General features: G+C 38.8%; 2 protein-coding genes across 8 annotated transcripts in view; one reads left to right on the top strand and one right to left on the bottom strand.

Moving 5' to 3' along the window:
• LOC133537445 (latent-transforming growth factor beta-binding protein 4-like) overlaps window positions 1-25200 on the top strand; it is a 108645-nt gene that overhangs the window by 4765 nt on the left and 78680 nt on the right. The window lies entirely within an intron of this gene.
• Window positions 1903-19737, bottom strand: LOC133537447 (interleukin-1 receptor accessory protein-like). Its single transcript, XM_061878462.1, has 12 exons — window positions 19524-19737; window positions 14494-14585; window positions 13827-14022; window positions 10777-10860; window positions 10481-10688; window positions 10237-10405; window positions 10103-10174; window positions 9882-10008; window positions 8518-8666; window positions 8304-8447; window positions 4189-4332; window positions 1903-3103 (listed from the first exon to the last, which is right to left on the bottom strand). Coding segments are annotated over exons 1-12 (1743 nt in total). The 5' UTR covers window positions 19526-19737; the 3' UTR covers window positions 1903-2747.

The following is a 25200-nucleotide window of genomic DNA, read 5'->3' as shown; positions in this document are numbered from 1 at the left end:
ACATACACACACAGGCCCAGACACTCTCTGACCATACACCTCTCTCCCATCGCTTTGTGCTAAGGGCATCACTCTCTTTCCTCCTCGTAGTTCTTCAGTACTTCTTTTTTGAACAGTGTTTTAAATTGAATCATGTTTGAACACATTTTTAACTTGTCCCCTGAGTTGTTCCACAGACTGATTCCACGCACTGAAATGCACATAGATTTTAAAGTGGTTCTAAATTTAGGCAAATATAATTTGTTGTTTCCTCTTAAACTGTAACTATGGTGATCATCTCTATCCTGGAATAGGTTCTGTATATTGGATGGTATAGAGTTTTGGGATGCTCTAAACATAATTTGAGCAGTTTTAAAGTTGATCACATCGTTCAGTTTAAGTTGCTTTAAGTCCATAAATAGTGGATTTGAATGATGTCTGTAGTGAACATTGGACACAATCCTGATAGCCTTTTTCTGCAGAGTGACTAAAGGCTGTAAATGTGATTTATAACAATTTTCCCAGACTTCAACACAATAGTTTACATACGACATAATAAATTAATGATACAATAACAGCAGAGCATGGGTGTTCAATAAATGACATGATCTCCTCATCATTCCAACACATTTAGCAACTTTTGTCCTCAGGTAACTTATATGAGGCTTCCATGAGATATTTTCATCTATTACCACTCCTAAGAATTTTGTTGAACATATTCTATTGGTGTATCATCAATAACAATCCTGATCGGTATATTACTTTTGCGATTGCTAAAGAGCATTATTTTGGTCTTCTTTAAATTCAGAGACAATTTGTTCGTATTAAACAAAGTTTTTAACTTTATCATCTCCACAGTTACAGAGGCCAGAATTTGCTTCATGTCGTCACCTGCACATGTAATTGTACCATCAGCAAAGAGGATGAACTTCAGCATTGTTGATACTTTACATATTTCGTTGATAAATATTATAAATAGAATGGGTCCCAGTATTGACCCGTGGGGGACTCCACAGGTTATATGAGTGTAGATTGATATTGGTCCATCTGAACAATCTGCTGTCCCTCATTTAAGTAGCTCTCCAGCCATTTCCCTGCCAATCCCCTTATCAGGGTTTCCCACACATTCATTTATTTGTGGCGGCACGCCACGAAAGAATTACGGCTGCCACAAAAAACCCCCCAAAAAAACAAATTATGATTATTTATTTTTTCAGCTTTTGACTCGCTCGACCGCTCATAAAAGCAATGGGACTCTGTCTGTGAATGGAACTTGTAGTTACATATTATATAAATATGTAAGTATTATATAAATATGTATATAAATAAGTACATAAAGTGTTGTAATTATATTCCAACTTCGCGTTCTTCTTGGTCATCGCCGCCGCTTCACACCCACCCTCCCCCAACCCCATACCCCCCGCCGCCCAACCACACCAACAAAAAAAGATGCCTGACCTGTGGGAAACACTGCCTTATGCCATAGTTTTCCAGAGTATCTACCAAAATCTGGTGGTCAATGGTATCGAAAGCCTTTTGCAGGACAACAAAAATTCCTATAACAAATGTATTCTTCTCAATACCATTTGTAATGTTCTCCATTAAATCAATTAAAGCTAATGAAGTTGACCTATTTTGTTGGAACCCATATTGACACTCAGATAATCATTTGTGCTTTTCAACAAAGCCACGAAGTCTATTATCAAATATTTTTTCCAATATTTTAGATAACGGTGGCAGAAGGGAGACGGGCCGGTAATTTGTGAAGTGGTGTTTGTCTCCAGATTTGAATATGGGGATGAGTCATAAGTCACTTTGGTGTGCTATGATAACATGCTAAAGCTAGCAAACTAACTTTCAAATGTTTTTTCGTATCAGTCAAACAAACATTAACGTCAGCGTCCATTTCAACTCATGAAAGAATTTAAACTTTGCGGTTTGAAACTTTATTTTAGCTAAAGTATTTATTCAAAGCTGTGCTCAGGATGACACACAATTGTGGTGCAATGCTGCCCCCTATTGGAGTGGAGGAGTAACATCAGCAACACTTGACCGTTAAATAGAAAATATATTAGCACATCAAGTGAGACTAGCATTGATCAGTTTCATAATCAGTATTACGGGGATCCACAAGAAAAACTTGTTAAATATTCTATTGCTGGAGAAAAAAAAAAAAGTGAAACTCTCCTGCGGATCCTTCAGCAGCATGCAAATATATTTTAATGTTGAGAAATATTAAAAAAAGAGTTTGGTTGAGGTTACAAAGTTCATGATGGGCGAAGTTTTTTTATGAAGATGTTTGGAGTTGGACTGACAGTGCTCATTGTGGGCGGAGTTTAAGGTATGAGAAGTCTTATTGGTGGAGTTTCGCCTGTGTGTTTGTATTCTACATTGTGGCGCCGTAAGAAAACCAAAACACACTGAGCAGGCTGTGCTGTTCTGTGGCTCCGCCCCCATGTTGTTTGACTCCGCCTTTGTGGCCGTCACAGACCTGCGTCAGTCTGTGTGCTTGTGGTCCGACCTCACTGGAGCCACCAGGATGTGGTTCTAAGAAGCCAGGTTCGAGTGAGAGGACCACCTGCTGTACCGCAAGCAGAAGCACGACCCTTGCGACTCCGATCGCCTCCCTCGCCACCTCACGGCGCCGGAGGCTACATGCTGAAGTCTGGCCGCATCCTCGCAAGGCACCTTGCTGACAGACGCTCCAGCAGGCTGAAGCTCTTTGCTGTTGTTACCGATGACGATGGTTTTTGGTCACGTCCAGCGGATCAATCACCTCTGCTCTCACTGGACATAAGCCCTGCCTCCTCCGAGCCCACCCTCCTGACGGGCAATTCCACCCTCAGCTTCTTCCAGAAGCGAGACGTCAGCTCCTTCGACTTCTCGCCCTGCCAGCGCACCAGCGCCAGGATCACGCGAGCCCTCCTTAGCTCCCGCACCCAGTCCTGCCGCCGCACCGGCTTGTACTGCACCAGGATGACCCGCAGGTGGCCGCCCAGCAGGCCATCGATGCCAGCCTTCAGCTCCAGCAGGGCCTGCGAGCCCTGGGAGGCGTAGCCGGGGCCGACCACTACCAGGAGGCGCCGACTCCGAGCTATGAAACTTAGAGTCTCATCTGTGATGGCTGTGGGGACATGAGGGGTTAATGATGGATGTGTGTGTATGTGTCTTCTTGTATTTCTACCGGAAAAGTAGCTTCCATATGAGGTGTGAACAAGTGATGACATAAGTCATGGTCCCAATAACATTGCATCTAATAGAGAATGTCTCATTTGCACCCCTGGTGGTGAATTCTATCAAAATGAGAGTGGTCCCAAAAAAGAGGGATTTTTCAAATTGACTGTGTCTGTTTTAAAAGTGCTCCCCCTCTGGCCAACATATGTAATAACAAGTGTGTGTAAGAAATTTAAATGTGACCCTTTAGCCAAAATTTATATGAAAAAATAAATAAATAGGTATATAGACATACTGTAATAATGAAGTAAAAAATTAAGATAAACAACTGAAAGTAGTTATTCTCACAATTTTAACTTTTTCCTCATAAAATTGGGAATTATTTTTCATATTCTTTCTGTTTCTGTAATGCAATATTTTTCATAAAATTATATCTTTTTTATGTAAAAGTATTACATTTTAATGCAAATCAGTTACATTTGTCATGTAAAATTCTGACTTATCACAATATTGCCAATTTTTTTGTTCTTGTATAATAGTGACATTTTTTGAATAAAATTATGACTTTTGTCATAATTTTGCCAAGTAAAATTAAGATTATTATAATATTGCCAACATTTTAAATTTTTCTTATAAAATTGTGACTTTTGTTGAACAAAATTACATCCTCAAAATTGCCAACATTTCAAGCTTTTCTTGTAAAATTGCGGCTGATTTTGAGTAAAATTCCAACTTTTATTATAATATTGCACGAATGTTCAGTTTTTCTTGTAAAATGTTGACTTGTGTTGAGTAAAATGACGACTTTTATTATACTACTGCCAAAATTCAAAGTTTTTTTTGTGAAATTCCAACTATTTTTTTCCCAACAATATTGTATATTGTCATATTTGCATAGTATGTACATATTATTAATGTTGTAAACACACATCTTTATATATCTAGAAAGAATGGTCCTTTGGAGGTAGGCATTTTTCAGAGGTCACAAGTAGGTAACAAATACAAAAATGTGAGTGAGTGAGTGAGTGCACTCACTCCCGCCTGGTAGACTGTCCCGGTCAAAGATACACACGGTGTATCTAAGCTCGTTCTCCAGTACTCTGCGGAGCGTCCGCAGAACAAACTGCTCCTCCTCGCTGTTTCTGGCATACGAGATGTAAACATCGAACTCCTTGTCATCTACACACACACACACACAGAAATGATGTCTATTTTTTCAAAAATAATCCCCCCCCCCCACACATTAAACTCCTCCAAGCATGCCTTTTAAATGGGGAACTACACTTTTCTTTCAGTCACAATCCCAATGTGAGACAAGACCACATCTTTCTCTTTTCTCTGAGTTCTAAAGAGTAAAAAACTACTAGCAAAAGGCGGCTAACAATTCAGATAATTGGAAGTCATTTATTCCGCCTGAAATTGAAGTGAATTATATTTATATAGCGCTTTTTCCTCAAGTGACTCAAAGCGCTTTACATAGTGAAACCGAATATCTGAGTTACAATTAAACCAGTGTGGGTGGCACTGGGAGCAGGTGGGTAAAGTGTCTTGCCCAAGGACACAACGGTATTGACTAGGATGGCGGAAGCGGGGATCGAACCTGCAACCCTCAAGTTGCTGACACGGCCGCTCTACCAACCGAACTAAACCGCCCCAAATATGAGTGAAATAACTGCCAAAACTCCACAGACACACAAAAATGATTTTACTCACACCCAACTTTCTTCAATTAAAAAAAACATATCACAAGTAAAAAACTATTTTCTTTAAACAAAAAAAAAACACTCAAGTATAACAACTATTTTCTTCAATTAAAAATACAATTCGCTAGTATAAAAACTATTGTCTTCAATTAAAAAAAATTTTTTGCTAGTATAATGCAGCTGAGATATAGGCTTCAGCACCCACCGCAACCCCAAAAGGGACAAGTAGTAGAAAATGGATGGATGGAAAAAACTATTTTCTTCAAATAAAAACAGTGATTTGCAAGTATAAAAAAATGTCTTCAAATAAAAAAACTATTTTCTTCAGTTAAAATTAAGATTCAGAATTTAAAAAAAATAATTCTCAAGACTAAAAACAATTTTCTTCAATTAGAAAAAATATTCGCAGTTAAAAGTTTTTTTTATTAATTTTTTGGGGAAGTTATAAAAACTATTTTCTACAATTAAAAAAAAGATTTGCAGGTAAAAAAAGTTTTTTCAATCAAATTATTTTTTTAATTATAAAAACAATTTTCTTCAAACAAAAAACGATTTGTAAGTACAAAAAATTTCAATTTAAAGAAAAAAAGATTCGCAAGTAAAAATAAGATTCGAATGTAAAACAAAAACAATTGTTTTCATTTGAAAAATGATTCCCAAGAATACATTTTTTTTTTAAATTAAAAAAACAGTTTTCTTCGATTAAAAAAAATACATGCAGGTATAAAAACAATTTTCTTCAAACTTTTGGCAGTAATATTCCACCCTGCGCGATTCTCACATTTGCACTCAGAACTACATGCAATTGTCCCTTAATTGGCAACAGGTGGGGCTGCTGAGTCAATTTAAGACCGGCAGAGCTACTGTTTCTTTTCAGCTGACCATGAAAGGCATAACTGAAAACAAAGGCATTAATATAGAACAGGGGTGTCCAAAGTGCCGCCCGGGGGCCATTTGTGCCCCACAGCTAATCGTTTACCGGCCCGCCACACATTCTGCGAAATTTGCAAAATTGATAGTATTGCAAAAATAAAAAAAAACATTTAAAAAAAAAAAAGTGGAATGAGGTGAAATCTAATAAGAAAAAGTGCCAATGTTGACACAAAGCTGCCATGCAGGCAGGTTTTTTTCCCCTTTTGTATTTATTTTCTTTTTTGGCCATTGCTCAAAAAAAGGGCAAAAAATCTATGTTATAATGAATTATTACTTAAAAATTGTCACTTTAAAATGTTTTATGTTGAAAAAATATTGCATATGTTGTGTGGTTGCCGTATAAAAACATCCAAGTTTTGACAAAAGAGAATAAAACAAACAAAATAATAGCTCAAACTTAAAATCGACAGATATATCGGAAGTTGATCTTGAAATTTAAGTGTTAAAAGTTTAAAAAAACTAATAAAAATGTATCACTTTGAGTGGGGAACCTTTCGGATCTCAAATATATTTAGTAGGATTTTATTTAACTTTTCACTGTGATTACTCAAAAATATTAAATAATTAAAATCAATGGTGTCCTGCATTATTGATCTTTGACGGCTTTAATTGCTAAATAAAGGAACTCTCCTAAATGAATTAATAAAGTATTATCTATCTATCTATCTAAATGCTGCATATTTCAGTTTTACTATAAAAAAAAAAGTTGTCTTAGACAGAAAAGGCATAAAACCTTATTTGTTTTACTTTATATCAACCTCAAGTTGATATAGAGATTTACTGTAAGCATTAAATAAAAAATTATAATTTGACTTATTTTTAACATTTTAGTGACTGAGACCCTCTATGCTCCCCAGGAGCCATAAGGATTAAAAAAAAAAAAAAATCCATATATTTTGTTATGGTTTGAAAATGAAAAATATCAAAAGGGCCCCCCATGCTTAAATTTTTCCGTGTGCGGCCCCCTGTGGAAAAAGTTTGGACACCCCTGGTATAGAACATTACATGATTTACTTAATTGTTTCCCTTTCTCCTGTCCACCATTTTACCCGCCACCCTGCTTCTTTATCCTTGCTACTTTTGGCAAGGCACCATGCGCAAATAGCAGTAGCTCTGACGGCCTTAAATTGACTCAACAGCACCACTTGAGTATGAATTACAGCAGAGTGCAAGTGTGTGGAACATTACTTTTAACTTGAAGAAAATTGTTTTTATATTTGCCAATGTTTTTTTTTAATTGAAGAAAATAGTTGTTTCTTTCTACTTGCGAATCGTTGGGCGTGTTTTTTTGATAAAATAAAAATAAATATTTGAATATCTTCTTGACACGTAATTTTTAAAAAAGTTACCAATTTGTACACTGTAAAAATTTAAATCATTTTTATGGTTAACACATAGTTCAATCGCTAAAGTTTTTGCGTAAAAGTGGTACAATTTTTCCATTTCCTTTGTTTAAAATGTTTTATTTTATTTATTTATTTTTGCAATTTACAATACACTGCAAAAACAACAACCATAGATGTTTCCATTTATTGTAATATCCTGTAAAAACCATCGTAAATGTTATGGTAAAGTCCCTTGCATTTTTTTAACGTAAAAAAAAAAAAAGTGTGTGTGTGTATATATATACAGTATATCAAATATATATAAATATATATATATCAAATATATATATCAAATATATTGGCGATTGTGCAATAATATTATGAGGCTAATCCGTAACATTTATATTCATATATTAACGGTTACAAACGGCCCTCTGAGGGCAGCCGTAAATGTGATGTGGCCCTCATGAAAAGTAGTTTTAAACCCTTGTTGTATGAGCTAATGCATGACATTGTAAGTCAATGTTTTGTTATGTGCTTATTTTGTATTTCTTGTTTAGCACTACTGCTACATGATGCCCAGTATTTCACTAGAGCTGGATCTGCTTGTGACTCAGCTTCTAAAACTTGTAGCTTATCCTCCATATATCAGGCTCAAAAATATAAGCTTTTGGGTCAGTATTGGTCCCCCAAAAAATCTTTGGCTCTCATGAAGTCTGCCATGATTAGTGTTGTTGTTGACAGAAGAAGCGTTCGTTGCTATGCACTCTGTGAAATCAATGCACTCAGGAGAGAAGTTTTGGTCATGCTTAACATGACCAAAATTTGTAAATATTAGACGTTATGTATGTGCCAGTTACTACCGGTACATTACATACATTGTTACAGCATGTATAGAAATCATTGATGGAGTTTTTTTTAGAGCGCTTTATAAACAAATGAGATATTATCCTGTTAGGCGCCTCTTGCTGGCAGTTTTTATTTACAAATGCAGAAAAAAGGGAAAGACGTGTGTTCTTGTCTCACGTAAGGATTGTGAATGTTCCCCTTTTAATAAGTCTAAGATGAAGAATTCAGGGACAACTTAGGACTAGAGTCTAACCTCTCGTTGATGAATAGGCGTGTGCCTATACTTGTATCCTTTGCGTGCTACAGCTGGACATTGTGACATTGATCGGGCGACGCTCACCTGTATAGCGCTCGTCAGTGCCAAACCAGGAGCGGTAAAGTAGTAGCAGCTCCAGCCAGAAGACATGATAGACCACAAAGAGGACGAGCATGACGACCAGCGTCACGGCGAGACCACAACCCAACTCCACCGAGGGCAAAGACACTGATCCAACATATTAAAAATCCTTGTCATTACAGGCTTACTGTGATAGGAAGTGTGTGTCCTGTCTCACCCTCCTCTTGCAGATGAGCTCTGCGGGTGTTGAAGCCTTTCTCGTTCTTTACGGAGCAGTTGAACATCTTCGCCAGGTCTTCAGAGCGGAAGTTCTGGATCAGCAACACACTCTCCTCTATGCGGTCCCCGTAGTCGTAGCTCACCTGCCTGCGAGCAAACACAAAACCTGGACATTCCAGCAGATAATAACGCACAAGGACTCCGTTATAGCGCCAAAGCAGTGCCAAAATTCGCGTGCGTAGTTCCTCACTTTTGGCACTTTTTTTGGCCCTCTTTTCTGATTGGTTACTTTAAACACTTTATCTCCTGATCAGAACCAATCCATAAAAAAATGTTTCCTTCAAACTATTTCTTCTGAAGGACATCAGGTCATAAAGTTTTATAACTTAGTTACGATTAATAGGTAAACTAAATAAAATGGACTTTCCAACTTTGTGAGCAAATTTAATTTCAACTAACATTAAACATCTTGAAGTGCAGTTTTTTCCTCCGTTGGAAAAACTGGGTCAAGTGGTTTGTTTTGTTGTCTTTTTTGTAGCCAGTGCCATTGCGGCAAATTGCTCGTTGGTCTGTGTCGATGGACTAGTGTTGCTCGTTCAGTTTGAAGATGAAATATTCCCACTCAGGAACATTTGGCATCATAATCATGACTTTTGTTACTTAGCAGTGCTTTTCGCAAGCAAGGCGATGTCTGCGTATTCTGTTTGTGGAAGCTATGGCGGTCCCGCCTGCTCGTACTGACACAAAGATTGTGGATGACTGATAAGAGGCCTCTCTCTGTTCATTTAATTCTTCTGTTATCCAGCCGATACGGGCATCTACAAGGAAAAAAATAAAATAAAATAAAATAAAAATCCTGCATTTACAGAGTGAGACCTCTTTTATCCATTTAGAAAGCCAGATAGGAAGAAAAGAAACAGATGGACATAGCAATTTTATTTCATTGTTAAATTAATAGACGTTTTGACCATCGTCCAGGCCTACATTTGTACAAAAATAATGTATGCCTCTGGACAAAATATTTAATACTTTTTTAATGTCATTTAAGGTTTTAAATTTTGCAAAATGCATTTAATTACTTTTAATGCTTTTTAATGACCCCAGAAACCCTGGAAGGAACACACTGTTTGACGGTAACGGTTTCCCTCAAATCTGCTCGGACGAGGAGACTGTTGCCATTTAAATGGACCAATCAGGAAGGAGGGAAGTTACTGGGCGGAGTATTTAATGCCCGCTCCAACGTGCCAAAAAGGAGGAAAACTCAGAACGTCTGCGCAGATTCTGGCCCAGTTTGGAATGCCGCTCTAAAAGGTCCAAATGGCACGGAAGACTTTCCCATTACAGAGTAAAGACTAGTCTTACTTAATGGTTCTGGAGAATCTCGTGTCGGCCAGATCCTCCAGCGTCTTTCCATTGACGGTCCACCAGATGTTCCAAGCCGAGTCCAGATAGGGAAATTTTCCTCTGCAGACCAGACGCACGTCCGAGTCTGAGGGGAGGTAAGAAGAACAAATACGAGGAGTGTCAGAAAAGTCCCAGGACTGGCGCAATTCCAACAGTACATCTCAAAGCGGTTTACTCACTTGGTTTGACAGTGAAGACCTGGTCTTGTGTCGGCTGAAGGACGCTGGGCTCTTTAGGCAGCAAAGGTGAATCTAAAAGTGCACAAATGACCTCAGCCTCTTGCGAGCGTGTGCGATGTCACAGGCGGTCTTACAGACGGCGGTCACGTTGACGCTCCTGGTGAAGACCAAGGCTCGGCCCGCCCTCTGATAGTGCACTCGACAGTAATAAAGGCCTTGGTACTGGTCAACCATGAAGTGGATCTGAAGACTGACATTTTTCTGTTCACGATCACTCGTCCACCGCTCAGGCTGTTGGCATTCCTGACACACACACACACAACTACTTTGGTGGAGATGGTCAACAAAGAGCCAATGCAAACAAAACAGTTATCTCACATGGTACCAGGTGACAGTTGGTGGACTGTCGGACATGTTCTCAGCATCCTTCCAGTCAGGGCAGTCCATTGTCTTGCCCCACTGCAAAGGAATGACCATCTGACTGGCTGGCGTGGCAACCGGCAGATCACATTCGGAGCCCACGGACGCTTCTTCGTGCCGCAATACCGCCAGACGCACGGCCATCTTGCTGCAGTGCGACTTGTTGCTGCGGCAGGCGAGACAACAAAGTGGACGTCAAAACAAAGCATTCTGGGGTGTTTGGAAGGAGACACAACGTCAGGCGTGGTTCTGACCGGAGCATGCAGGTGTACTGGCCCGTGTCGTTGGCGACGGCCGGCTGCAGCCACAACCTGTCCCTCTCTTTGCTGAGCTGCGCGCTGCAACACACCACAACAACACATGTGGAAACCTAAACCCAGGACATTTGCCGCCTGCAAATAAATGTTTTTAACTTTTGGCTTAAATTTTCTAAAAAAATCTTATTAAAAAAAACAAAAATGTGTAGTAAAAGAGCAAACCGTTGAAATGTAACAAAAACAAGCTGCAATGTTGACTATTACAACAAAGCTGCAATGAACGCTGTTTTTCTTTGTCGCAGCAATTTCTCAAAAACAATGAATCAAAACCAATGTTATGTTATTGACCTTTTTAAGGCTCAAATAACTTCACATCAAAAATTCCACTTTGAAATATTTTTTGGGGGAAATTATTGCATATTTTGTGTTTTTGCCACATAAACAATGATTTCTCGAACCAAAAGTGCATCAAACATGAAAAAATAAATACTTATAATTGATGGCTATGATGGAAGTTGATCTAGAGACTTAAAGCAGAACTACACTTTTTTTGGGGGAATTTTGTCTACTGTTCACAATCATGACCGACAAGTCATATGTTTTTAGGATTTTAAGAATGATAAAAAATGCTTGCAAAATGTTGCTAATGGGTGGCCTTCAAAGCCCACTAAATTACCTTCAAAACACTCCATCTCCATTTTAAATACACACTGCAAGTTTATTTATATGATGTAGTAACAGACATGTTCATAACTATCCATCCATCCATCCATTTTCTACAGCTTATTCCCTTTTGGGGTCGCGGGGGGCGCTGGCGCCTATCTCAGCTACAATCGGGCGGAAGGCGGGGTACACCCTGGACAAGTCGCCAGCTCATCGCAGGGCCAACACAGATAGACAGACAACATTCACACTCACGTTCATAACTAGAGGTGGGGAAAATAATCTATTTATAGATGCTTTGCAATTCGGACATAACAAATTTAAAATTGATTAGTAGAAGTTAAATCGATGTATTTATTGTAAATAAAGTAATGCAGACAGTTGTAAAATTTGTCTGACTGCAGCGAGCTACTTCGCCAAGAGATCCAACCAGCTCCTTTATTTTAGGGCACTTATGTTCCAGTTTTGCACATATTTCCATAAATGTATTAAATGTGACGTGAATTAATTTAACTATTTCTTATTACAAATGCACTCTTTTTAAAAGTTGCAACTCACGAATGCTTATTTAGTGAAACGAAAATAAATGTAAAACTGCATTAATATACAATACATACATTAAAGATGTATCAATAATCTATTTTTAATCAAATCTAGCTCCTGAATCGTACTCGAATTGTGAGGTGCCCAAGGAGTCCACCTCTATTTATAACAATATGTAATATGTACTATAATTACCGTATTTTGGTCTTTTTTGTTCTGATTTCCTTAGCGCATTTATTGTCATTTCCATAGCAGCTCACTTCCGACTTCTGGCAACAAACCATGTTCTAACCTTGGCAGACTTGGTAAGAAACATTGAAGACGACTATTTTTGAACAAATCAGGATTCACAACCTTATCTTTTTGAAGCTGAATATACGGAGGATGAACTATTGCTTATAGAAAGAAGAATGAAACGTTGGAGCAGACAGAAGCTGAAAGAGTGAGGTCTGTGTGACATAGACACTGTACATGTGGAACTTGGAGTTTAGCTATTTTAACATAAATGACATGCTCACCCAAAACAAACCGGAAAAAATGTCCCCGGTCAGCTTGACCAGACGAACAACTGTCCGTCGAGTGAGTCCCTGTAATATTGATCAAGATACACGCATGTCATGCTGTTGAGCTGGCTGTGTACAAACAACATGAAATGTGAGTGAATATCTTACAGATACTGTAATATGATTGTTCATGTTTGTCAGTCAGTACAGATTGGTGACCTATTGCAGTGTTGTGCATTGCACACCTAAACGCGATTCGGGTGCTGACGTCGTAGCTGCTTTATGGCTAATATCGAAGCATGCGGATGTGTTATTACGATAACGAAACAGTTCTTCACTGTTCGGTCTTATAATACCAATGTCACTACAGCTTGGTTATTATACAGGTTACGGAACATAAATTAAGTATTGTTGGCAGTTATTGAATGCATTTAAAAAAAAATTTAGAGATAGAAGGGATTGCTCCTATTAACTGCATTGCTTGCCACCTAGAACAAGCCGTTTTTTACACGTCATACTGCAAAAAAAAACAACCCTTTGTCTTTTTCGGGGCGGTATAGCTCGGTTGGTAGAGCGGCCGTGCCAGCAACTTGAGGGTTGCAGGTTCGATCCCCGCTTTTGCTATCCTAGTCACTGCCGTTGTGTCCTTGGGCAAGACACTTTACCCACCTGCTCTTAGTGCCACCCACACTGGTTTAAATGTAAAAATTAGATATTGGGTTTCACTATGGAAAGCGCTTTGAGTCACAAGAGAAAAAGCCCTATATAAATATAATTCACTTCACTAATTCACTTCTTGTCACTCATAAGTATTGTGAACGATGGCAAAATTCCCCCCAAAAGTGCAGTTCACCTTAAAGAATTGAAAAAAAAGTATGACCATTTCTTTAACACTTTTGAGTGGGGCTCTTTTAGAACCCCAAGAATTTTGTGTTATGAATTTTTGATCAATTTAATCACATCAAATATTCCAATTTGACATTTTTTTGAGGGAAAACATTGCATATTTTTATCATTAAAAAGTGCATAAAACTTAAAAAAAATAAATTTATATTGACAGACAGACCTGAATTTGATCGAGATATTTAAGCAAAAAGAATATATGACTTAATTTTTAACATTTTTACAACGGACACCCTTTCGGGTCGCCGGGACCAAACTTAAGGGGAACACTATAGGTTAAAAAAATCAATCTATTGTACTGGTTTCGAAAATGGCCCTCGCATGCTTTGATTTTTCAGTGTGCGGCCCTTGGTGGAAACAAACAGCTTCAAAACCTAAACCAAACTTTGAGGTCCCGTTGTGGTTCTCAGCCACAAGCTACGGGTCAATGGTTACCTGTAGGTGATCGGCTGCTCCAGGTCGTGTCCGTCGGGAAGGCGGTACCACACCAGATTATGTCCTGCTTTCTGGGAGGAAGAGTAGTTGTAGAGAGAGGGGTGGAGGAAGAGTGGACAGGACAGCCAGCCCGCCTCGCCCTCCAGGACGGAGACCCTCCCCAGGGTGGACTCCCCCCAGTCGTAGCAGGTTGCCTCTGAAGGGCAGCAACACAAGGAAAGCTGCGATTAATGGCGGCACGGTGTACTTTGTGTGCGTGTGCTGTGAATGTTGTGTGTCTGTAATTGACCTGTCAACTTTTCCCATGTGGCGTATTTGACTTCCCATTAGAGCCCTCCCTAGCACTCAATCCATAACGCACCCAACCCTGTTAAATGAAGCTAAATGAAGCTTTAACTGGTGCATTAACATTTTAAAAATATATTAAGGTAAAATAAAACCATATTTTACACAATGACAACCTAGTAACAACATTTAAAAACAAACAAACAATCATAGCTCACGTAGACCTACAAAAAACGTTTAAAAGCGCGTAATCTGCACGCAATGCCACTAGTTGGCGATATCACTCTGTGGCTCGTGTGGCTTAAACGTCTAGTAAGTTAAGTTAAAGTACCAATGATTTGTACACTTTGATGGAGAAACAGTACGGCGTTCGTCACCCTACCTGATGGGTCACTGGACTCACGGATGGCTGGCGTTGCCATGGCAGCCACGACAGAGAGGCGGAGGAAGAGGAGAGTGAAGATGAAGGCTGCCCTAAAATGAGACAGTGTTTTATTGTACAGTCTCCACTCACGACTGGCCACAGAAGAGGATCAAATAACAACCTGCCAAGGCGCAGTCCACTTGTGTGTATGAATGTGTGTGTGTGTGTGTACGCGTGCACTGTACACGTGCACCAACTGCTGAGGTCGGTGTTAAATCAGAGGTCGTTATGGAGACGAGATGGATGGATGGGACAACGAGCCTCATCCTCAATTCTCCATCTAATGACATCATCGCCATGTTGGTCACGTGACTTTTTCCTTGATGTACTATCCAAACTATGGCGTACGGGGTCATGGCCCCTGACTTGCATTTATAGTACATTTAAAATCAGCAAACCAAGTTGGAAAAAAGAAAGCAAAAAAGGCACAATGTTAAGAAAATGGACCGAAAAGTTGATACTGTACTAAAAAATAATAATTCGCTTTGTCTTTAAACTTTTATGTACGGTACATTGCAAAATTTAAGGGCTGGGGAGCTTTGTTGGGCCGTGAGTGAAAAACAAAAGTTGTTTCTCAGCTGTGGTCAGTATTCGCTGCAGATGTAATACACTTCCCAGCACTTGTGGCAGTAATTCTAATATCAAACAAACAGAAGAAGCCTGGAACTAAAGTCATAGACGTTTCTGAAACGCAAAAATGACAAACATTTTAAAAATATGAAAAGTGGTCCTCCACATTCTGAAAAATGTTATATGTCCTGTTGTCTCACACGCAATATTTTTGGGGGCTTTACTAGGTAAATTAGAGTAAGAATATAACATTACAAGTGAATGTTTCATGACGCTCTCTGTCAAACACACACATTTATTAACTGGTTAGATAATTTGATAGAATAATGGTGAGAGGATAGGTACCTTTCACGTTTGAACCGATACCGTGCCAATACCCAGGACCAGAGAATCATTACCGGTACTCACCAGTACTAATTTTCGGTACTTTTGTGTGTGTTAATAAAGGTAAATTGTTTATTTTTTAACATAACATTTGAAAAAGAGCTGGTTATGACAACTGTGCTGTCCAGTTCATATATTTCGTTTTAATATACCATTAGAGTGTCCTTTGCATTGCAGTTGCACTTTCAAGACATTAGATGGCAGTACTGTACTGCAGGCTAACTGTGGTATGTTGTCATACTGGGAAGTATCAGTCCAGGAAGCTGAATGTGTTATGTTGCGCCCTACAAAGTGTTTATACTCTAATGTACTTGTTATACACCAACTATTTTATTGTACCTACATAGCACTTAGCTGAAGACTCATGTATTATTTTCTCACGCTCCTGTAGATACCCGGTAGTACCGACTGAATTCGGTTGGTGCCTATACAAGTACTGAATTTGGTAGCAATCCCTATTCCTCCCTATACACGGATCACGCTCTGTGCACCTTGATCTGTTATTCCCCCAATATCCTCACTGTCACCCATGGTGCGCAGTGTTAGTGATGGCTTGTAAGCACTTAGCAGTGTTCGAGTCCTGGCTGGAGATAAATCCAGCGGCGGCTCTGGGTCAGGATGACGGAAGAGTTGGTTTTTGCTGATCACATCCACTTGAAACTCAATTAAGCAGTGGATCGATGAGCATGAGGGGATGAATTGATGAATTGTACACACGAGACAATGGACCACATACTGTATATTACTACTTTTCAGAGAATTGTACCTTTTACCCATAATGAAGGCATCACTGGTAATTGAGCCCATCTGTTTTGGGGAGCGAGCGCGGGATCGTGGGGGGGTCAGCTGGAGGTTTAGGGGCGGGGAGTAGGTCGACGTCATATTGTCACCATTTTATTAGTTTTGAAGAAATCTGCCATATTTGTTGTTTTACATTATGAAAATGTATGATTTATAGCAATGGTACCCAGATGGTACCGGGCTGCGGCTCGATTGGTATCGGGCCGCAGAAGAATTTCTTATTAATTAATTTTTTACTTTGTATTAAATCAACATAAAAAATACAAGATACACTTACAGTTAGTGCACCAACCCAAAAAACCTCCCTTTTTCATGACAAAAAAAAAAAAGAATCCCCCCCGGGCTGCGGGACAAATTATCAAGCGTAGACCGGTCCGGAGCTACAAAAAGGTTGGGAACCACTGATGTATAGGACAGAACCAAAAGTACGTCTACGTCTTGTCCATTTGCCACGATTTGAGTAGTTTTGAAGAAATACGGCATATTGTAGTTTTACATCATAATGATTTATGATTCTTACGTCAGGATCGGAAGTAGGTCTACATCATATCCGTTCACCACCATTTTATTAGTTTTTAAGATATACGCCATTTTGTAGTTTTACTTCAAAATTATTTACTATTCCTACGTCAGGATCGGAAGTAGATCTACGTGATATCCCTTTGGGGCGATTTCAGTTGTTTTTAAGAAATTGCCTATATTGTAGTTTTACGTCATAATGAATAATGATTTCTGCGCCAGGACAGGAAGTAGCTGTACATCGTGTCCGTTTGCCGCCATTTTAGTGGTTTTTATGAAATACACCATATTGTAGTTTTACGTCATAATGCTTTATGATTCCCACGTCAGAACCGGAAGTAGCTCTACCTCATATACGTTCATCGCCATTTTAGTAGTTTTTAAGAAGTCTGTCACACTGTAGTTTTACGTCATAATAATTTATGAGTCCTATGTTAGGACGTAATATTTGTTTGCCGCCATTTTAGTAGTTTTTAGGAAATCTGCCATATTGTGGCTTTACATTATAATTTATGATACATATGTCAGAACCGGAAGTAAGTCTATGTCATATCTTTTCGCCGCCATTGTAGTAGTTTTTAGGAAATCTGCCATATTGTGGTTTTACATTATAATCCTTCACGTTTCCTAAGTCAGGACCGGGAGTAGGACTACGTTATATCAGGTTGCTGCGATTTTAATTGTCTTTAAGAAATCGCCCATATTATAGTTTTACAAACCCTGTTTCCATATGAGTTGGGAAATTGTGTTAGATGTAAATATAAACGGAATACAATAATTTGCAAATCATTTTCAACCCATATTCAGTTGAGTATGCTACTTAGACAACATATTTGATGTTCAAACTGATAAACATTTTTTTTTAACAAATAATCATTAATATTGGAATTTGATGCCAGCAACACGTGACAAAGAATTAAGGAAAGGTGGAAATAAATACTAATAAAGTTGAGGAATGCTCATCAAACACTTATATGGAACATCCCACAGGTGTGCAGGCTAATTGGGAACAGTTGGGTGCCATGCTTGGGTATAAAAGCAGCTTCCATGAAATGCTAAGTAATTCACAAACAAGGATGGTGCGAGGATCACCACTTTGTAAGCAAATTGTCGAACAGTTTTAGAACAACATTTCTCAACGAGCTATTGCAAGGAATTTAGGGATTTTACCATCTACACTCCATAAAATCATCAAAAAGTTCAGAGAATCTGGAGAAATCACTGCACGTAAGTGATGATATTACAGAATTTTGATCCCTCAGGCGGTACTGCATCAAAAACCGACATCAGTGTGTAAAGGATATCACCACATGGGCTCAGGAACACTTCATAAAACCACTGTCAGTAACTACAGTTGGTCGCTACATCTGTAAGTGCAAGTTAAAACTCTACTATGCATAGCCAAACCCATTTATCATCAATATACTGAAACGACGCTGGCTTCGCTGGGCCCGAGCTCATCTAAGATGGACTGATGCAAAGTGGATTGGTGTTCTGTGGTCACAATTCAAATTATATTTGGAAACGGAGGACGTGGTGTCCTCCAGAACAAAGAGGGAAATAACCATCCGGATTGTTATAGGCGCAAAGTTCAAAAGCCAGCATCTGGGATGGTATGGGGGTGTATTAGTGCCCAATGCATGGGTAACTTACACATCTGTGAAGGAACCATTAATGCTGAAAGATCCATACAGGTTTTGGAGCAACATATGTTGTCATCCAAGCAAGGTTATCATGGACACCCCTGCTTATTTCAGCAGGACAAGTGTTACAACAGCGTGGCTTCGTAAAAAAAGAGTGCGGGTACTTTCCTGGCCCGCCTGCAGTCCAGACCTGTCTCCCATCGAAAATGTGTGGCGCATTATGACGCATAAAATACGACAGCGGAGACTCCGGACTGTTGAACGATTGAAGCTCTACATAAAACAAGAATGGGAAAGAATTCCACTTTCAAAGCTTCAACAATTATTTTCCTCATTTCCCAAACGTTTATTAAGTGTTGTTAAAAGAAAAGGTGATGTAACACAGTGGTGAACATGCCCTTTCCCAACTACTTTGGCACGTGTTGCAGCCATGAAATTCTAAGTTAATTATTATTTGCAACAAAAAAAAGTTTGAGTTTGAACATCAAATATGTTGTCTTTGTAGTGCATTCTATTGAATATGGGTTGAAAAGGATTTGCAAATCATGGTATTCCGTTTATATTTACATCTAACACAATTTCTCAACTCATGGAAACGGGGTTTGTACATCATCGTGAATTATGATTCCTGCGCCAGGACCGGAAGTAGCTCTACATCATGTCCGTTGGCCACCTTTGTGATTCTTTTTTAACATATATATGTCATAATGACAATTGATTCTTAATCCACAGTTTTTAAAAGGTATTATTTAATTTTCATTTAGTTAAATAGTACTTTTCAGTATTATTTCATTAGATGTTTTTAATGCCAATAACACAAGTCAAACTTGGCACCCTAAATTAACTTATTTAAAGGATTCAAGTTAGCTTCAGCTTCATGTATTGTAACTCTAACACATTTGAGTTAGAAAACACGGGCTCCCTCCAATTTCAAAAGCCTCATTTAGTGTACTTTACTTCCTACTACTCTTCTATTAGCGCTGGGCACTGACATCCAATAACACCTGACAGAAGACAACGGAGCAGTGCCAGACTCTATAGAGAAAATGATCAAAACAAACGTTAACTTACATTGACTCCAACTTGGGAACACAGCTCGGCTCGAAGACTAGGCTTCAAGTATTTCCTGTGGGAGAAACACACACGCATGCGCGCACACACACGCTGCTTCCAGTGGCATTAAACATGACCAAAAAGCGTAGAAAAGATTCAGCGACTCGACACAGCGTGTGTGTGTGTGTCTGTGTGTGTGAGAGAGGGAGGAAGGTTGAGTGTATTCCGGTAGTAGCTCCTCCTCCTCAATATTGCAACATTGATTTTTTTTTTGTTAGTGGGATTTCCCACAGCACGCGCGCATACACCCAATACGTGTACAACTTAACAGCACACAGGTAGTGGCCACATCATTAGGTACACAACACGAGTAGCTACTAACTAGACAAACCACTTTTAATCCGAATCCGGAAGCTAAACATCCTTAATAACATTTGTGTATATTGTTTTACTTCCACGTTGGACAAAGCTTGAAGTAACTTAAATGATGTTCCCAATGAAAGTAAGACACCCCTATTCATCATCACTAACATGGTGCAATCCAGTATGGAGGGCTGAATGAGACACAACTAAATAAATACGTTTTAAATTAATAATGTAATACAATTTGACATGTATTATTTATTGAATCAATAATGGAATAATACAATAAATAAATTAAATGAGTAAATAAATGCAATTTTATATTAGAGTTATCTTTTTACTATTTAAATTTGATCTTAATTCTGTACACTGCTGCTGGAATTTTCATTTTCCTGAGGGAACACTCCTGAAGGAATCAAATTACTATATCTATCCATCTATCTATCTATCTATCTATCTATCTATCTATCTATCTATCTATCTATCTATCTGTGACGTGCGGTGAACTTAACACCAGGTGAGGCATACATACTTCTTTTTTTTTTTTTTTTCTTTCTTACATTCATATGTGCAAGCCTAGTCATTGTTGATTTAGGTTGCACATTAGAGTTACAGGGGGAAAAAGGTAGTTATTTGCTTTCATAAAAACGTTATCATAATGACATTATGATATGATAAATGAGTCCAAAAACTAATTGATAAAGTTATTAAATACTTTTTGGTCCCATTTGCTTTTAACAAAATAAATCAAGTATTGTGAGTGTATATTACCTTTCTGTGTTTGTATCTGAAGCAGCAATAGCTATCCTCCATGAAAACATAGTTTTTATGATCACATTCATTTTGTCTTAAAGTCCAGTTTAGAGAAGTATTTAATCTTGGGTACAGTATATAACCCTCCATATTGGCAGAAACATTCATTTAATTCAATTTAATTCCAAGAAATATAACAATATTTTTGCATCTGACAAAAAACACCCACAAACGCTGGCTTACTCTCATAAAAATGCCATGTTTGTTATAAATACAGTAAAAAAAAGAAAAGAAAAAAATGCTGGCTTCCGCTGGAGAGACCTGTGTCTGCTAGCTTGAGCCCCCCCACTTCTCCCAGTGTGGCGAGTCAGAGTACTGCTGAGGCATTGAACTGCAAGTGAAAATATATCGCCTCCTACCTCGAGGCGGAGGTACTTGGTGCCTCAAGACCTGCCTTTTCCACATGGCAACAAGCATGCGCTCTCTCGCACGCGCACGCCCAATACACACCGTGTGTTGCCGTGGAGGCACCGCCTGTGTCTGCCTCACTTCTCATCTGCATTGTTTTGATCAGGAAACATGGAATTTCCGCGATTTTGACCATGAAAATTATCATAATATACAGGAATTACACCAAAATAACATAGAAAGCATAAACCAAAATTGTATTACTTAGTTTTGGAACATCTCATGGTTAAGCCACCTGGTGGCAGGTGAGGCACTGCTTCACTTGCCTCCCCTGACAGCACGTCACTGCTACCTACCTACCTACCTACTCCCTATCTATCCCCCTATCTATGTACCTATCTATCTATAATTCCAATTATGATTGATTAGTGACACGTTTAAGTAAGATTTATTTATATGCTTAATGTTGTCCCATTCAATATTCCATAGTCTTGACCACCCCATTTTATAAATCTATTTGGTTTCTCCCGCTCCCTGTTTAAATCTCCACTTCGACTCACTGGATTGTTTGACGCAAAGGTACTTGCAAAGTTCATTCAAAACTGTAATTTGAGCTGAACTGTCTTGACTTTTAATCATTTTAAAATATATATCGGCTCGTGTAATGCAGTACGAAGTGTTAGCATAGCTGGCCTTTCGCCACATTAGCCATTGTCGCCATGCTGGCACAGCACAATTCAGTATGGCACTAAAATGCAAATACGTGTCTCGGTTGTCAAGAATAAGCAGTGTGCGGCAGGTTTTTAAAAAAGTACAAGAGTAGTAGTAAGTGAGTAAATGGTAGTACGAGCAAATTAAAGTAAAATTTTGTGCGTCCCAAGGTCACCAGTCTTGGCGTCACTATAGACAGTGATGTTAAACTTGACAAACAAGTCAATGGCGTTTTAAAATCTTGTTTTTATCATCTTCGTCTTTTAGCAAAGGTAAAACCGTTTTTATCTTTTAACTTTTTTGAACAAGTCGTGCATGCTTTTATTTCAAGTCGCCTGGACTACTGCAATTCACTTTATGCTGGCAGTAACCAAAAAGCTCTCTCCCGGTTGCAGTTATTCCATAACGTGGCAGCACGACTTTTAACAGGGGCCAGGAAACCCCAATACTTGTGAGTTTGCACTGGCTCCCTGTTCATTTTAGAATTGATTTTAAAATGTTGCTTTTTGTTTTTAAAGCTGTACATGGACTGGCACCTCATTATATCTCGGACCTCATCCAAATTTACAATCCTGCGTGTGCTCTGAGGTCCGAGAGCCAGCTCCAGCTCGTGGTGCCCAAGACAAGACTTAAAACCAGGGGACACAGGGCCTTCTCTGTGGTCGGCCCTCAGCTCTGGAACACTCTACCCCTCCATATTCGAACTGCACCCACAGTGGAGTGTTTTAAATCTCGTCTTAAGACCCATTTTTATTCTCTGGCTTTTAACAATATGTGAGTTGTGTGGTCCTCTGTTGCCCACTGTGTTTTAAAATTTTGATTTCTATTTACTGTTTTAATTGGTTTCACCCTTAAAATCGTTTTTAATCATATTTATTTTATATTGTTTTTATATTGGTTTTATATGTATTTATTTTTATTTTTTGTTTTTATTCAGTCATTGGTGGAGCTCAGGATAGTATTTGAATGTTGTTTTTAATATTTTGCAGTACTTTTTAAACATTTTGTTGTTTAAATGTGCTATATAAATAAGTTGGATTGGACTGGATAGGAATGTACAGTACTGCTGCAAGAAAAAGTCGGCGTTATGCCTCCTCCCAGTGGCGCTAGGCTGTCATTACAAGGCAAAGCCAAGGCCCTTGGCAGCAGGTGCACGCTCGCACGCACGTATTCCCTGAACCAATCACGACTGCTCATTACGTTCAATTAAATTACAACCCCTGTTTTTTACCTTTTTAATGCGATTTTGAGGGTGCGTCACGTGATGGCTGAATAACGGTCCCCTATTGGCCGATCTGATCTTGGCCTATAGCGGAGTGTCTCTTCACACTTTTGTTGTGGTCTCCCACTCTTTGCTCGCCCCAGCGAGCACGCGCACGCGCCCACGTCTACTCGCATGCTTTTCTCAAAAAAACTCACTTTTTCCTCCGAATCTTGCCATGCGCGTCCACCTGCTGTGCCTGTGGCTCGCCAGCGTTCATGCGTCCCGGGAGGACCGAGGGGGGAACCGGGAGGGTGGCCAGCGAGGTGCCGGGCTGCAGGCACGGAGTCCGGATGAGGTGAGGGGGGCCGCCAAGACCGGGTGAGATTTGACACTTTTTATCCTCACTCTTTGTCGTTTTTGTAACACTAAAACTACCACTATTAATAACCCTTGATATTGTATGTAGTTTCTAGAAAGTATGAATGAATGGCAGCTTAACTGTGTCAAGTCATAAAATAGGCCAATAGTAATACAATGGTGCCTCAGATTTTGTTTGTAACCCATTCAAAAATAAATCATATGTAAACGTAAAAGACATTTAATCCATTCCAATATGAACACAAACCCATTTTATTGAGTATAATAATATTTTGCCATGGAGAAAACGAAGTGAAATAGGTATAAACGATGAATTAAATGTAAAAACAAACATTTTATCTTTATACCGTTGGTATTGGTTTTTCTTTTTTTTAATTTAAAGTGTGAAGACACAAATTTTTAATCAGGCTTTTACCGATCTTGTTAAGCTCTTCTTAGTTTAAAAATAATAGTTTTGTTTATTATTTTATTTACTACCATTATTCCCTCAATGTTATTTTTAATTTATGAACGTAATATTTATACTTTATTTTGACATATTTTTAGAAATATGTTTAGTACAAATATTTTATTTGACATTTTTGTATTTTTTTTTCTGCATGTCCTGTGCAGCCACTCAAGCAAATCATATTGTTATGTGTATGCCCATATATGCTGTACAGAATTGTTCTCTTGTTGCCTTATTTGTTTTCCACTTTATTAAATGGATTGATTTAAGGTTTGGCACAGCCGGACCAGAACAGTAGGGGATGGAAAGAAGACAAAATAGAAGACAGAAGAGGAAATTGCTGGGGCAGGAGGGGGATAAGACAGAAAAACAACAACAAAAACAACAACAGAACAACATCAGCAAATAGGATACGTACAAATATGATACCAACAGTTATAGCAAGTAGATAGTAACAACACAGAAATGACAATAAACATTATTACACTACAGATGGAACAATAAAAATACCATTATAATGAATAATAATAATAATTACCTCCATTATCAACAATACAATAGCTTCAAATGCAACAATACATACATGTAATGAATACTTGAATTACAAAAGGCAGATAAATGGAGAGGAAGAAAGAGAAGCGGACTATATTAACCTTGAAGATTGTTATAGTCATGCTATATTCTTAGATGGCGTTAATTTGAGTCATTCTCCAGTGTGGACGCCTCAAAGTTGGTGTTTTTCCTCAATCCTCAGTGCCATGTTTTGTTTTTGTCAATAGTGCTGTGTGTGTGCGTGTGTGTCTGCGTGTGCGTGTGTGCGTGCATGTGTTTGATGATTTCGGACTCCTTTTGGCCAAGACAGATGTGCCATCGTCGTATTTTATTTCTTTCTTGCATTTGATCATTTTCCTTTACCTCCTTTATGAAAGTGCCCACTTTTATTGAATATGACTGCAAAAATAATCCAAACGTGGGGCCAAAGAAAGAAGCGTGTCCCTGCGCTTTGAGAAAGACGGCGAGAAACGCTATTGCACTTAAGCAAAAACTTGTAGAAAAGTCTGAAAGGAAGGTGCACCTGCTCTATGTACGGCATGAAATGAAAGCACAAAGCTGCTGACAAACCATCTGATAAAATGTTTTTGACCTTGAAGGAGGCCGCATGCCAATCGGCAGCCCCTCAGGTGTGTTACCATGGTGACACCTTAGGAATGTGTCAAATTTTCAGGCGGTCAGTCAGTTGATGGATGCAATGTCCACAAAGACGATTTATGCTAAACCCAGTCAACTGACTCCCTGTGTGTGTGTGTGTGTGTGTGTGTGTGTGTGTGTGTGTGTGTGTGTGTGTGTGTGTGTGTGTGTGTGTGTGTGTGTGTGTGTGTGTTAAAACATGGAGGATGAAAGATTAGTGTTGCTGATATAACAGTCTTCAG

The sequence above is a fragment of the Nerophis ophidion genome, linkage group LG18, assembly GCF_033978795.1.
Source record: "Nerophis ophidion isolate RoL-2023_Sa linkage group LG18, RoL_Noph_v1.0, whole genome shotgun sequence".
Lineage (NCBI taxonomy): Eukaryota > Metazoa > Chordata > Actinopteri > Syngnathiformes > Syngnathidae > Nerophis > Nerophis ophidion.
Note: the sequence above shows the minus strand (reverse complement) of the source record. Positions and strands in the feature narration are given on the sequence as shown.

Excerpts from the sequence above, each read along its gene's own strand:
- LOC133537447 (XM_061878462.1), bottom strand. Across the intron at positions 10,406-10,480 it reads CAACTGTCACCTGGTACCAT|GAATGCCAACAGCCTGAGCG; the intron begins GTGAGATAACTG and ends TGTGTGTGTCAG. Across the intron at positions 4,333-8,303 it reads CACTGACGAGCGCTATACAG|ATGACAAGGAGTTCGATGTT; the intron begins GTGAGCGTCGCC and ends GTGTGTGTGTAG.